The sequence below is a fragment of the Centroberyx affinis genome, unplaced genomic scaffold (assembly GCF_046629955.1).
Source record: "Centroberyx affinis isolate AG114_WGS23_722 - 3 ecotype Tasmania unplaced genomic scaffold, CSIRO-AGI_Caff_v1 ptg002343l_1, whole genome shotgun sequence".
NCBI lineage: Eukaryota > Metazoa > Chordata > Actinopteri > Beryciformes > Berycidae > Centroberyx > Centroberyx affinis.
The window spans coordinates 59,028-72,672 of NW_027280607.1; the positions used below are offsets into that span (position 1 = coordinate 59,028).

The window sequence follows — 13,645 nt, forward strand, 5'->3', positions numbered from 1 at the left end:
GCTGTTTACAGAGCAGCTCCATGGAAATGCATCACTACAGACTGGCTCCTACACTGTGCTACAAAGCTAAATCTAAACCCCAGTCATGACCTTTGACATTTAAAACCTGTATCTAGACCTAATTATTATATAAGCCCTAAAATATACTGCTGACATTTTCAACACATGGGTATCGGGAAGAGATGGATTACTAACATTGGGTTCTTCTCTCAAGAAGAACAAACTATTATAATGAATAAATGTCAGCATTACAAAACAACATTACAACTGGACGAAATGTCCATCATTAGGACACAATGGGCATATTTTCCATTGATAAAATAGTTTGTGGACACACTGAGGCTGTAAAAAGATTTTCTATTCATAAAGTCGGCCTCATGTTCTTCAGGGCTGCAGTGATGGAATATGAATGCAGTAGGCTGCATTGAACTGTCAGGAATGCAATGAAAAATTATCAGCGCAATTAATATGCAACAGTAAAGTTCATTTCATTGATAATATGGTCAATTAAGTACCTGCTATATCACTGATATAATAAATTATCAGGGAAAGCAAAGTGATTCTACTAGCAGACCCTATTGAACACATTACCCTGCAAACCCTTCTGACTGTTTGTTAATCAATAGTAGCCTAACTGTTCTCTTTATTACTTGTCATTCTCATTTGAATGCAGTATTTTTATCCATATTGGGATCCTGTAGAAATGGTAACTGCCTGTTTCCAGAGAGCTGATTGGTCAGGAGGCGGGCCCGTTTTGATCTGATAGATCTGAACTTAACCTGCTTACAGGTACCTGAGGAATTATTAATATGAAATTAAATTAAACTGTCACTTACTTACAAAGATACTGTTTAACTCTAAACTAACCAAAAACAATACCAAATGAAGTGGTAGGTTAAGGTCGAGTGGGAGGGAGTAGAGCATCATGCGAAACTGAGTTCTATAGGGGGAGTAATCTGTTTGAACAGCAATGAAAAAAGATTTTTTGCACATGAATAAACCCAGCCATATATGAAGAAAAAAATCTGTACCCTTGATACAAAATCTTTACAGTAACTCACCTCTCCATTCGTAGACTTTTATTTTGAAAACAGAAAGAGAATTTGAAGTATTGCATGGCCAGCTGGCTGCTGCTGCTGCTGTAGTGGAGCCTCTGAAGTCTTGCTTTTCACATGGCCATGCAGCAAAACAGCAACCTGTTGCACAATTGATATGGTGACATGTTGCACTGAAGCATTTCACACTTTTATTCCCATCACCTCTGAGATTTTGAGAAATCACTCAATAGCTGTCATTCATCAAGAGCTCCAGTTCACCAGTTCAGGGTAAGATTACATTACATTTATCCTCTGTATAACAGAGCATCCCATGAAAAAAATAAAATCACCAGCCCATTCATATTTCTTCAATAAACAAAGTAGTTTGTGGTCATTAAAGGACCCTAATTCAATTGTACCTTACATTAGATATACAGTATATAGTCAGAGCAATGCACTGTTACTCTAGTGAGTCCAGTTCACTATTGTCACAGAACATCTCAAGTCCCAATGCATTCCTTCCTTCCTCTTCCTAAGGCACACACTGGTCCAGCTCACTTGCCTTAATCACACAGCAACAGGGAGGAAATCCTCAGGGAAGCCAGCTAACAAGTTCAAAGCTCCTGCCTTGCTTGTGATCTGGCGAGTTTCACTTCTAAATACAATATCATCAGCCAAATGCAACAAGCAACACAACAAACACTTCCCAGGTCTTATCAGCAGCCTGAACATTTCATCTGGAACGCCTTTGAATATTCCACACCCGTGACCCGACACCAGATTCAAAGTGCAACAATCAGGATAATCACTAGAGTAGTACGGGAATCAGCTGTGGTAAAGGCCTCTCCGTCCTTCCATCCATCCATCCATCAGTCGTGTGCCTTCTCCGCTTTGTGGCTCCACACCGGCTTGCGTTTCTCGATGAAGGCCCGGATGCCCTCCTGGCCGTCTCGGAGAGCCAGGTTGTCCACCATCACCTTGGAGGCGGTGGCGTAGGCTGCGTCTCGACCCTGCGCCATTTGTCTTGCGGGGGGGGGGGGGGACAACGTCAAGGAGAGCATGGAAACTTGAACCTAACCCTAACCACTATAGAAAGGGACAGGCTGATCTCTGAAGAGCAGAAGAGCCTCCTCACCTCTGGAACGTGGCCTTGCCGAGGGCCACGACCGGCCGGCTGGCCTGGCACACCCGCCGGGCGATGGCTAACGTCTCCTCCTCCAGCCGCTCCTCCGGCACCACCTTGCTGATCAGACCGTGCAGCAAAGCATCACGGGCTGAGATGGGCGTCCCCGTGAACAGCATCTCCATGGCGACCTGGGGCAAGAAAAACGTGAGAGATGAGATCAAACTTTACTGATCCCCGTGGGAATTTGTCAAACGGACTCCCATGTTTACCTTCCTGGGCACCGCTCTTCCTATGGCCACCGCCGGCGTCGAGCAGAACAGGCCCACGTTGACGCCCGGGGTGGCGAAGGTGGACTTCTCTGTTGCCACGGCGACGTCGCAGCTGGCCACCAGTTGGCAACCTGCTGCCGTGGCGACGCCGTTCACCATGGCGATCACAGGCACAGGTATGTCTTGTAGCAGAGTCATTACCTGAAACGCAAGAGGGAGTGGATTTTATGTGTGTGTGTGTGTGTGTGTGTGTGTGAGTGTGTGAGACTAACCTCTGCACAGCTCTGGAACACCTGTGTGTGATATTCTCGGCCCTGTGCCGACGTCAGCTCCTTCAGGTCATGCCCGGAGGAAAACACTGGACCATTCGCTGACACACACACACATTACAAAGTTAGAATAATATCTCTCTCTCTTTCTCTCTCTCGCACACTGACACACACACGTCAATATTATACCTGATATGATAATAACTCTGAGGTCGTCACTGTCGACATCAGTGAGGATGTTCTCTCTGAGTGATTCCAACATGGACAAGGACAGAGCATTTCTCTTCTTGGGATTGTTCAATATTATTCTCCTGAAAACATAAAAAGTGTCATTAACATAGAGACATATTTGCTCTCAACGAATTAGGTGTCAAAGAATATAGGAATAGTATGGGAATATTATAGTGATTTTTCTTTATGGTTAGTAGTGTCAAAGGGTCTTAAATGTCCTTACAGTAAGACTAGACTGAACAACTAGCTAACAGTCTAACTTATGTAACCTGCTAACCCCAATACATGCCCTTCTCTCCTATGTACTGAACGCCAAACTCCATTCAATAGTCTGAATTTAATGTTTCATTGCTTATTTAAACATTCTCACATAATAAAATACAACTTAAGACTTTTTACAAATAGTTAGGAGAAAATATTCAATTCGGCATACATCTAATACCAGAATCAACACTTATTTAGACTTAGTTTCAACTTTTGCTATGTGTTTGCCTGTCATTCCCGTCATCTTCCAGCAAAACACACCGTGGTGGAAGTGCAGTGTGAAGCAATAAAAGTGGTGATTTTATGGAGTTAATGTGGTGCTTGGTGGATTAGTTGTATGCCGAATTTATCAGAGGACCCTAATGAGTCGGAAAACGTCTCATGTCATGTGCTATGAGGTGTGTACGTTTGCCGATAAGCAAGAAGCCAGATTGGTGAATGGAGTTTGCCACAACGTTCCTCTCCATGCTATCCAGCTAAGACGACGGACACAGTAACATGATAACTCACTCAACCTTATTCCGTTGTTTTGCTGCCTGACGGTCAGCGGCTCCGTTTGAGTCTGAGAGTATAACCGTGTCCCGGTCAGCAGTGTTAACCTGCTGAGCTGAACTACGTCCACGGCTCTGCACAGTAGTCTACGGGCCATGTTTTGCTCTTGTCACCGTCCTGTACTGTCAAACGACAAAGAAGGGATAAAGCGAAGACCTCCCACTCTTCCTTGTTTCCGGGTACCACAAACGTCATCACGTAGCGCGACGTGCAAAAACAAGTACAGATTCTTTTTTCTTTTTTGTTTGTGTTTAATTTAACCACAGTTACACACATTACAGTGAAAATACTTTGAAAACACCCGAGCAGCATGTAAAAAATAGGAAAAGGGGTCTAAACTTTTCATATGAATTCATCATATTACACAATTTAGGAGCACTTTTATTTTCTTAACTGTAAAAATAATGTAATCTCATTTTGAAAGCAGCAAAGACTGGAGGTCTTACTGCATTTACGGATGAAATAGCACTAACTATAATACTGTCAGAGAAATAAAGAATCCAAATTGTATGCTATTGTTATGTTATTGTTATGACAGCGCTGTGGTAAAAATTGCACACCAGGCAATGCCTTCAGTTTTTGACACCAATGAGAAAGAGGCCTGGTATTACATGTTGTTGTAGATTTCTTTCATTAAAAACATGTAAGGTTACTTTATTTGGACCAAGTCACACACAAGCCAAAAGTAGTGTCAACATCCAGCATCCAAAGCATTTTATTTTTTAATTTTTTTTTACTTTTGTGTTCAGTGGTTTTTGAGAAAAAACAAACTTTGAGATCAGTTGCTGTGAGGTCTACTTGTAGATGGGACAGTTTATTTGTAAACTACTGAGTAATTGATCTTTAAAAAAACTTGTACGATCTTTGGTCTTGTGCTGTTCCTGTCGGTCCGGTCAAACGAGCGAAAACAAAACAGTTCCGGGCTGATGGGCTTTCACAATAAAAGCCCTCAAGCAAGTAGCCGTGTAAATAAAGGATGCTTACAACAGTGATCCCTAAAAGTGGGGTCCTGGGACCTCCAGGGGTCCTTGACCGTGTTCCAGAGGGTCCCCGAGAAAAATAAAGAACAGGTTATCATTATTATTTCACTGCTTAGACGTTAGTCCAATGACATGGATGACTAGGCTATTTTAATCAAAGGTTTCACTGTATGCACTATTACTTATTTTTACATAGATTATTATGTCATATTTTTGTTTTGAGGGCAAAGTTGTTCTATGTGATATGTGGAACAGCCCAAATGGAAGAATAATAATAAGACTTTAACTTGATATGAGATAATCATTTCTCTACCCAGATACAATGCTGTGACTTGATTGACCCTTGACCCTCATAGTTTTTCTCTTTGTCATGTGTCCACTAGGTGGCGCAGTCTACTTTAGCACACTATCTGTGGAACTGAATGTCTGCCTTACATACTGTATTTTAATCCTGTTTATCCAGTAGTTTCATTCCAACTTCATAAATGTTTACAATTTCACCCTTACTTTGACAAGCAAACTGATTATGTTTTTTTTTTTTTTTTTCGTAATTGGCTTATCCTGAATAGTGGGCTGCAGCATCTGTTTAAACTCTCCTGTCAGTGTAACACTTGTAATCTGGGTAGTATGCATCAAAATTTGATAAATTTGGTGTTTTCTATTGCAAAAAATGTGAAGCACACCCTGGACATGAAAAGCGAAACACCAACTGCTCTTCTCGTTGAGGTCAAAAAGTAATCACTCCCACAATCACTTTTGTACAATAAATATACAGGGATTTTGTCTGACCACTTTACAGTGCAAAGAGAACACATTGTTTTGGATTCATAACAAAATATAAAAATGTAAGCAAGGCTGTGTATCAAGATATAATTTTGCATATCATAACTGTAGACAATCCTATAATGTATACTATAAAGGATATTCTACAAATGCCACAGCAAAGGTACAAGTCCTAGGAATATTATAGGAATATTATAGCGATACCATAGGATATAAAAATCATCAACCATCTAACAAATGCCAACTGTATCACTTTGATATATGGGTGAATTGAACTCCCAAACAGTTATCTCGGACTATCAAGGCGGATAAAAGTTTATTCCGCCAATAAAAAGCTGGGTACACTGGGTTTACGACCCAACACTGATTCTCACACCTGAATGACACCACCGCCCCCCCTCCCTCCCTCCGTTTGGGTGGAGTTTGTCCGCCGCTCAAACTGGTGCGCGATGTGCCACTTTGGCCCCATTACGCACGGGGAGTTCACCAAGTCCGCACGGAAAGAGCGCAGCAGGGCTTCTTTTTTTTTTTCTTTACAACCAAGTCGGAGATTACAATACATGATTTCTCTTAGAGGGGAAAACGACTGAGCAGTTTTCCCTCTCATAAGTCGCTGATTTATAAATATACATGTGATCTGTCGCTGTGAAAGCGATGCGGCTGCTGCGGAGATGTTGGGTAAGTCAAAACATCTTTGACTATTTCATTGTTATTGGGAATCTTTCTTTACAGCAGTCCCAAACTATCAATTTGATGTCATTGATTAATCTGACTTAATATTACTACTAATATTACTTACCTCCCATGATAAAAGTCACTATAATATTCCTACAATATTCCTATATGGACTTATTAGTGCGTCTGGGGTTCTCATTAGTACTTTACAGTGTTTTTATCTCCTATAGTATCTCTATAATATTCATATTATATTCCTATACAGAGTTATAGTGTGTCTTTTGTACTCAATAGTGAATTTACAGTGACCCTATTGTACTCTATGGTATTTTTTATCTCCTATAGTATCTCTATAATATCCCTATAATATTCCTATAGATACTTATAGTGTGTCTCTGGTACTCAATAATGAGTTTATAGTGACCTTGTACTTAATGGTGTTTTACATTCTATATCACTGTAATATTCCTATAGGTTAGTGTATAAAGTTTATAGTTTTGCTGTGATAATTGTATTGTATTCTCTTACTTTTATCAAAGCCAGGGGTGGATCAGTATGCTTTCTTTTTGAGAGGATCAGCTGTAAGTCTGCTGTTGCCTTTAGCCTGTTTTGTTCAGATCTCACTTTGTGCTATTTGGCTCCAGACCACAGCAACACACCATCTTGCTTTAGTCCTTATCACAACTGCTTTAGAAAGGAATGTTCTGGCTAAATCACCCACTTGACAAACCACCGCTGCTGCTTTGGAGCGTGGTTTCCTGATCTAGGAGAACTGGTCCATCAGGCCTCTGTTGTGATTCTGTGCTGTCACCTCCAGAGAGACAGGAATAAAGACCGGCACACTACTAGAAACATAAACAAAACAGCGAGGACTTCCAGCCCAAGTGGATGCACTCAGCTGTTTCTTGTGATTGCGAAGGCGAAAGCTTCCTCAAGTACAGGCGCTGACCTTGAAGCACTTCTGGTTGAGGAGTCAGTTGAGAGTCGGTTGGAGTAGACTGTTTGTATTTGCATAACAAATAGCAGAAGGTGAACTGGTCTTGTTGTGTGCTGAGTAGACCCACATGAGTGTGTAGAGTGGCCATCAAAGCCTCTCTTCCTCTCCGTCACGGTGATATTTTATCTTTTCACTCTTCTCACTCTGTTTGTTGTCTCTCTCTCTCTCCCTCTGTTTTCCAGGCTCTGGTTGAAACAAGAGGATTCGATGATTCTTCAGAGTGAGACCGGACACGCTTCTGGTTTTCTCCTAGAGAAGAAGACTGGAAGCCCTCCATGAGATGTCCAAAGGCCAGCTGACCTCTGACCCGGTTACCATGGACGTCCATCTGCAGGCCAATCCTCCGCTCCACTTCGGTGTCAACGGAGCAGCCAGGAGAAACTCCAGGCCAAGTGTGAGTATTAGGAAACCATTGTGGTTAATCAGTAATTGACTTTGGGTCAGTATTAAGTCTTCTTGTACCTTTATTTCATTTCACAGGGCGAAAAGGATCTTCTGCACACTTAGATTCATGCAATTTACATTTACTGAGCCAAGCTTTAAGTCTGCAAGAGCTTTATCAGACCGTGGATACATGATAAATCATGAGCTTAGAATTATAAGGTTCTATCTGGGTGAAGTGCCGTTCTGCAATGTTGAGCATCAAAGATTTCACAATCCAGCTGGCAAAACTGTTCTGTACTTTCTATCTTTTTAAACAGTTAACCCCAAAAGGCATTAAGTAACATTCAAAGATCATGAATGTGTGGATAAGTCAATTTTGATTAAGAAAAAAGTCAGATAGAACCCTTATAATTCTAAGCTCTAAGTGTGTGGGAAGTCGTTTTCACAGTGAATTTGACTAGTAACACCTTGCCAAAAACTCCACACGCCTTTATTTCATTTAAAAGCATTTATTTTCAGCTGTCTATTACGAACGATAAGCCTTGATGTGTTGGTTATCAAGTTAAGAGCTGATGCTTATTGTTCTGTGATTCACCCTTGACTGAGCAGTGCGTTGTGTTTATACAACGCAACCGGTCCTCGCGGACACGCAGAAATTACACTCGCTTAACAACTTAATCCCTTTGCATGCCTTGGGGATGACATGCATTTATCAACACACAACACAGCCGAACCGGTTAAGCTGCAGTTTTCTGGGTCTTGGCTCCATTACGACAATAGACATCATTCATTCTTGCTGAAACCAGCATATCAGTTTTATCTCGTATTGGTTTCAGTTGGGTGTTGCCACAGGTGTCTTTGTATCTATGTGTAAAGCAAAACAAGCCTCGCGTTCACCTCGCCGTGCCACCGGTTGGCTCTTCGCACAACGTTCATGTCAGCATCAGACATCCGCCTGCCGCCATGGTAACCCTGTTTACCATGTCAACCACAAACTGAATGTCATAACCTTAAAATAGCACAAATAAGCACCTTCCGCTTGGCCAGTGGCAATATAATTGTAGTAATACACGATATGTGATCAAAACAATGTGTTGTTGTACGTTGTATTGTCACTGTGTCTACTAATGTGCACTCTACTTACCTCTAAGTGCATCACATTTGGCTTTTGGGGATAATACCTACTCCCTAAAGCCATGTGGTTTGGTTTAAATAGGTGGACTTGACCTTCGTCTGGACTGAAAAAGACCTCAGGGTGCAGCGGAAAAATCAATAGTCACCCAGCAGCCCAGCCATCGAGGCAGGCAGCGGCTGTTATTGGACACCCCATTGTGTTGTGTACAGGGGCTGCGCTGTGTGAAGCAGGACAGGTAGCCATGAAGGCAAGAAGCAGGGATGGAGAGAGGGAAGGAGGGAGGGAGGGAGGGGCCGTCAAGGTTTAGACCCCTCCCTTAGAAGAGAGGGGCGTTTGAGCTAAATATAGGGTGGGAAAGAAGTTTGGAAGGTTGGGATGCAGGAACAAACAGCCCTGTGTTCTCTCTGTACGCACACACACACTCACACACACACACACCTACTGTATGAGAAAGCCAGCTCAATGGCTTGACACAGGGTTTTCAGTGCCACCATGAATGGAAAGGCACTGCTTTGCATTATTTCACAAGGGTAAGACTCAAGTAATGATGTTCAATAACAAAGTCGTGGCTATGATGGTGATGCTTCTACCACACAGAGTAGAATGCAACGCCAAAAGATTGGTATTGATGTGACAAGGTACACAGTCCAGGCTCCAGTAATAAGCAGGACTCTTGCTTTGTATGGCCCCTGACAGGAAGACGAGACGCTGCAGTTCCTGAGCCAGGAGGAGCAGGAGTGCATCCTGTTCTTCGAGGAGACCATCGTCTCCCTGGAGGAGAGCTTGGAGGAGGACGAGCAAAAGCAAGGGCCGGCGAAGCCCCCGGTGAGCAGCAGTCCCATCGAGGAGGTAGACGGACCCCCCACCTTGCCCTCTGCACCGAGCTTCAGCCCTGGGCCCATGTCCTCCTTCCCGGACATACCCCCCAGTCCCAAAGACCAGGACATTATAGACCTGGTCCGACCAGAACCGGACCTTGTCCAGACCAAAGAGCCACTCTTCCATCCCATCATTCCAGGTAGTGTACTGCTCAGCTTGGCCTAACAGCCTTTATTTACAGTCCATTAGAAAAAAACATTTCTCCACCTACAACAGGTGATGAATTGAAACTTAGGAGCAAAATACAAAGAGTCTCCTAAACAGCCTTTCTCGTACGTTTGGTATTCTTTGGTATAAAGCATCACAGACTGGCCAAGTTGGCAAGCGTGCTGTGTGCAGTTTACTGACATCATGTTACAGGATTTCTGGGTATTGAAGTTCTCGCTGCCATCTGGAGACACCAACGTGCAAAGTTGCCTAATGCAGCTCTAACTAGATGATATTTGTAATTCATGTCAGTTGAAAACAGAGGACTAAGAATTGAAGCATTAATCTTTGAAATGTGTCCCTCCTAGATTTCCAGACTATGGTGGTGAATCCTGACAGCCACTTTGAGATGAAGCCAAGGCGTGATCCGATGGACGGCTTGCCTTTGGAGTACAACCCTCCCCTACCTAGCGGTAGCTATGGACCTGCAGATAGCCACTTTTCCTACCACCCCCCAGGCTGCATCCCCACCCCGGTCCTAATTGCCCAGAAGATTGCTGAGAACAAGGCGAGTGGAACCTCCAGTTTCCATCCCTCCTCTCTTCTCCGCCATTCGAGCCTGGAGTCTGATAAGCCGCCAAGCTACAGCTCCGACCATTCAGCCAAACAGGGCCCTCCTACCTCCGTCAAGCCCACCCGCTTCCCTGCTAACATCAGCGTGATGCTCGGCAGCAAAGAGCACCACAACCAGTCGCTGGCTAACGTGAACATCCAGGAGAGGCGGGCGCAGATGCTGGCTAACCTAACAGGGACATCGCACCCTCTGGAGCTGGAAGACCCTCAGCAGGTCTCGCCACAAAAGTCTCGAAACGTTCCCACACGTAGCGTTTCCTTCAGGGATCCCACGCCAGACAAATCCAGGCAGGAGGCGCTGTCTAAGCTGGGCCTGACCAGGAACCGTGCCATGTCCGGGGGTATGTCTCTCCTTATCACCCCTAACAGTACCATCCCACCTCTTACCACAGATACAGAAACCAGCACCGAACCTCCTGTGGCCAATATTCCCAGCCCAATCCAGAGCCAAAGTCATGCTGACAGAAAACCAGAGACGGTGCCGACCGACTCTGGAGATAAAACCCCTCAGATGAACCCCTCACCTCCAGCAACAGTCACACAAATCAGCTACCCCCCACCTCCCTCTGAAAGCAAGCCGCCAGTCTTGCCAGCCCCTCCGCCCGAGGTTGCCTCTTTGGACTTCAACAGCTATGGAGGGAAAACCATCGTGGTCAACCCTTCTGCTTCCTTCAAGAGCGAGCCTGCGGTTTCTACAGGCGGCCATGATAGCAAAACCCTCCCGTCCGCATTGGCTAACCCCAGTGACTTCAACAGCTTCGGAGGAAAGACCAAAGTCATGGCCACTGCCTCTGTGCCCATGACCAGGAGCGACCTCCCCGACATCCTCAGCTCTCACATTGACAAGAGCAGAACGTTGCCGCCCCCTGCTAAACCGGAAACACTACCCTACGAGCTCAACAGTTACGGAGGCAAGACCCGAACCATAACGCCCTCCACCAGCTCCAATCCCCCTTCCTTCAGCCCGGCGAGGACTTCCAAAGCTCCAGCCCCGACCCCGGCCCCCAGACCAGCCCGTCACCACCCCCACCAAAGCTCTTTCAGCCCCCATAAAGTAGCGGGCCGACCTCCTTCCCCCGAACCCAGACGGAGGTCCGTCTCCAAACCGGCCTCGTTCCGTTCCCAGGGCATCACCGTGCAGTTTTCCGGACGGGGAGCGACGGATGAGTCACGCAGGGAAGCGCTGAGGAAACTGGGGCTGCTGAAAGACAGTTACTAAACTAGTCTACTCCATTCTTCAGGCTTCACCTGTAGAGCCTGAATCTCCTGAGTGTAGTACCTGGTGGAGGTGGTTTCTCGAAGTTTCCATGTGTATGTGAGAGGCGTGGTCAGAGAGAGACCTACATTTACAGTGGAATGGAGCTGGATCCTGTGATAGACCTGCACAGCCAGTTCTCTGTTCCTGGTCAACAGAAAACTCCGACAAACAAGTCTGACATGGTGCAGTTGCTGTACACACACTTTTGCTGACAAAGTGTTGACAAAGGAACTATAACAATTGCTTTACATTGCCTCTGATCCAAGACATTGTATACCTCTACACAAGATACTTTGAACCAAGTTAATGCTGTAAAGAGGAGTGTCCCCTCCCTGTGGGAATCAGATAAGTGTTGAGAACAGACTTTTGATCTCCTGCTTATGCCACACACTAAAGAAGAGGCTCCCACAGTTGTTTCTATCACGAAACGGATATATATATATACACAATTTATTTAGGTTACTCTGTATTATCATGTCACTTTCTTTCTAGCAGCTTTCAGCAAAGTGAAATTAATAGTCATAAACAGGCTGTGAAGTCTATCGTGCCGCTGTTACATGGGAACTCGTGACCTCTTGTTTTCACTGGTTTGTTTACTGACTTGGGCATTGTTGGTTTGGAGGGCATTGTAGTCAGTGTGTGTTTTTCTGTCAGCGCTTATGAGCAAGAACAAAGTTGAAAGCACTTTTCTTGACAGCATTTTACTATTCTGACGTGATTAAAACTATATTGTAAATCAAAAGCAGTGTGTACGCCAGTCTTGGTGCTTTTACACACAGTGCTATCTTAACTAGAACAATAGAGGACGCAAGAAATGAGACCACTTTCATCTGGAAAGACGAAAAAAAAACTAGAGATGATTTGCATACTAATCGCTATCTCATCCATGCTCATAGTTTACAAAAATTGTACTGGGTTCTCTTCCTCTTTTAACTGTACAGGAAATGAATGTCTGTTATACCAATGATTCCACTCAATCACATGTCCTAGAATGACATAGGCACAAAGTTGAGTTAGTGAGAAGAGCCTGAGTTTCGTGGAAGAAGCAATATGTTAAAGCTGTGTTAACTACAGAGTTGGCTGAAGGATATTTATACTCCACGGACAAGCCTCCCACACCAAACCACAGACTGTGGAATGAGTTGTGGGTAGGACTTTTACTTTTTACTACACAGAGGGAATATGGGAAATGGAAAAAACAAAAAACACTGCTACTCTGTAGGGACGGGCGAGCACATGGCATTGTACAGAACACAAACACTAAAACCACAGAATCTAGAAATACATACCGGGAGATTTTTTTTTTCCTGTCACACTTGTTGATGACTATGCTGTTCTGACATTTGAAGTATGTTATTTAACTGTCATTGTAACGTATGCACCCTTGCTGGTATGAAACCCTGTGTGTGTGTGTGTGTGTGTGTGTGTGTGTGTGTGTGTGCGTGTGCATGTGTGTGAGAAACCTGTATGTCTATTTACCTTATTGTTTTATCCAGACTCCGGCCTCTGTAGGTAGTCTACAGTAACTCTTGAAGTATCTTTTGTATCACACAATAGTGTGAATCTTTTTGTGAATTTTGTTTACAGACTCCGGTTTTTTTGTAGTTCATCTACAGTCATTTTGAAGTATCCAGTGGTGCATACATACACATATACATACTGTGTAAACTCACACCAGGGAAATGTATCTGCATAGTGTACAGATCCACACAGAGCAAGGCAAAACGTGCATCCCTGACATGAACAGTCGATGGGAGATCAATGGCCATCCAAAAGTTGCTGCTATGGTACAACAGCTTGGTATGCTTTTTTTTCTGAATTCTGAAACATGTACTCTGCTAAATATATCTCACGTTCAAATTTTGTCAATCATTAAAGAGAATAATATAACGTCTTTCTAATTGAGGCTTTTGTTTTTCTTCACTTTACTCTGGAATGAAAAGAATGAATGTGTGGTGTTTAATGATTGGCCATGTCTGGGGAATAATTCACCTGGGCTGAAACTTTAAAGGAATACAACAAGTGA

The 13,645-nt window shown here is 43.9% G+C and overlaps 2 protein-coding genes across 2 annotated transcripts; one reads left to right on the forward strand and one right to left on the reverse strand.

Moving 5' to 3' along the window:
• Nucleotides 1-1,067: 1,067 nt before the first annotated feature.
• echdc3 (enoyl CoA hydratase domain containing 3) lies at nt 1,068-3,859 on the reverse strand. Its single transcript, XM_071533255.1, has 6 exons — nt 3,712-3,859; nt 2,891-3,012; nt 2,705-2,802; nt 2,433-2,633; nt 2,173-2,351; nt 1,068-2,060 (listed from the first exon to the last, which is right to left on the reverse strand). The coding sequence occupies exons 1-6, from the start codon at nt 3,843-3,845 to the stop codon at nt 1,907-1,909; spliced, it is 888 nt and encodes a 295-aa protein (XP_071389356.1). The 5' UTR covers nt 3,846-3,859; the 3' UTR covers nt 1,068-1,906.
• Nucleotides 3,860-5,994: 2,135 nt separating this feature from the next.
• LOC139655860 (proline and serine-rich protein 2) lies at nt 5,995-13,520 on the forward strand. Its single transcript, XM_071533245.1, has 4 exons — nt 5,995-6,189; nt 7,366-7,577; nt 9,399-9,720; nt 10,097-13,520. Exons 2-4 carry the CDS (start codon nt 7,464-7,466, stop codon nt 11,578-11,580), a joined length of 1,920 nt encoding a protein of 639 aa, XP_071389346.1. The 5' UTR covers nt 5,995-6,189; nt 7,366-7,463; the 3' UTR covers nt 11,581-13,520.
• The last annotated feature ends 125 nt before the right edge of the window (nt 13,521-13,645 follow it).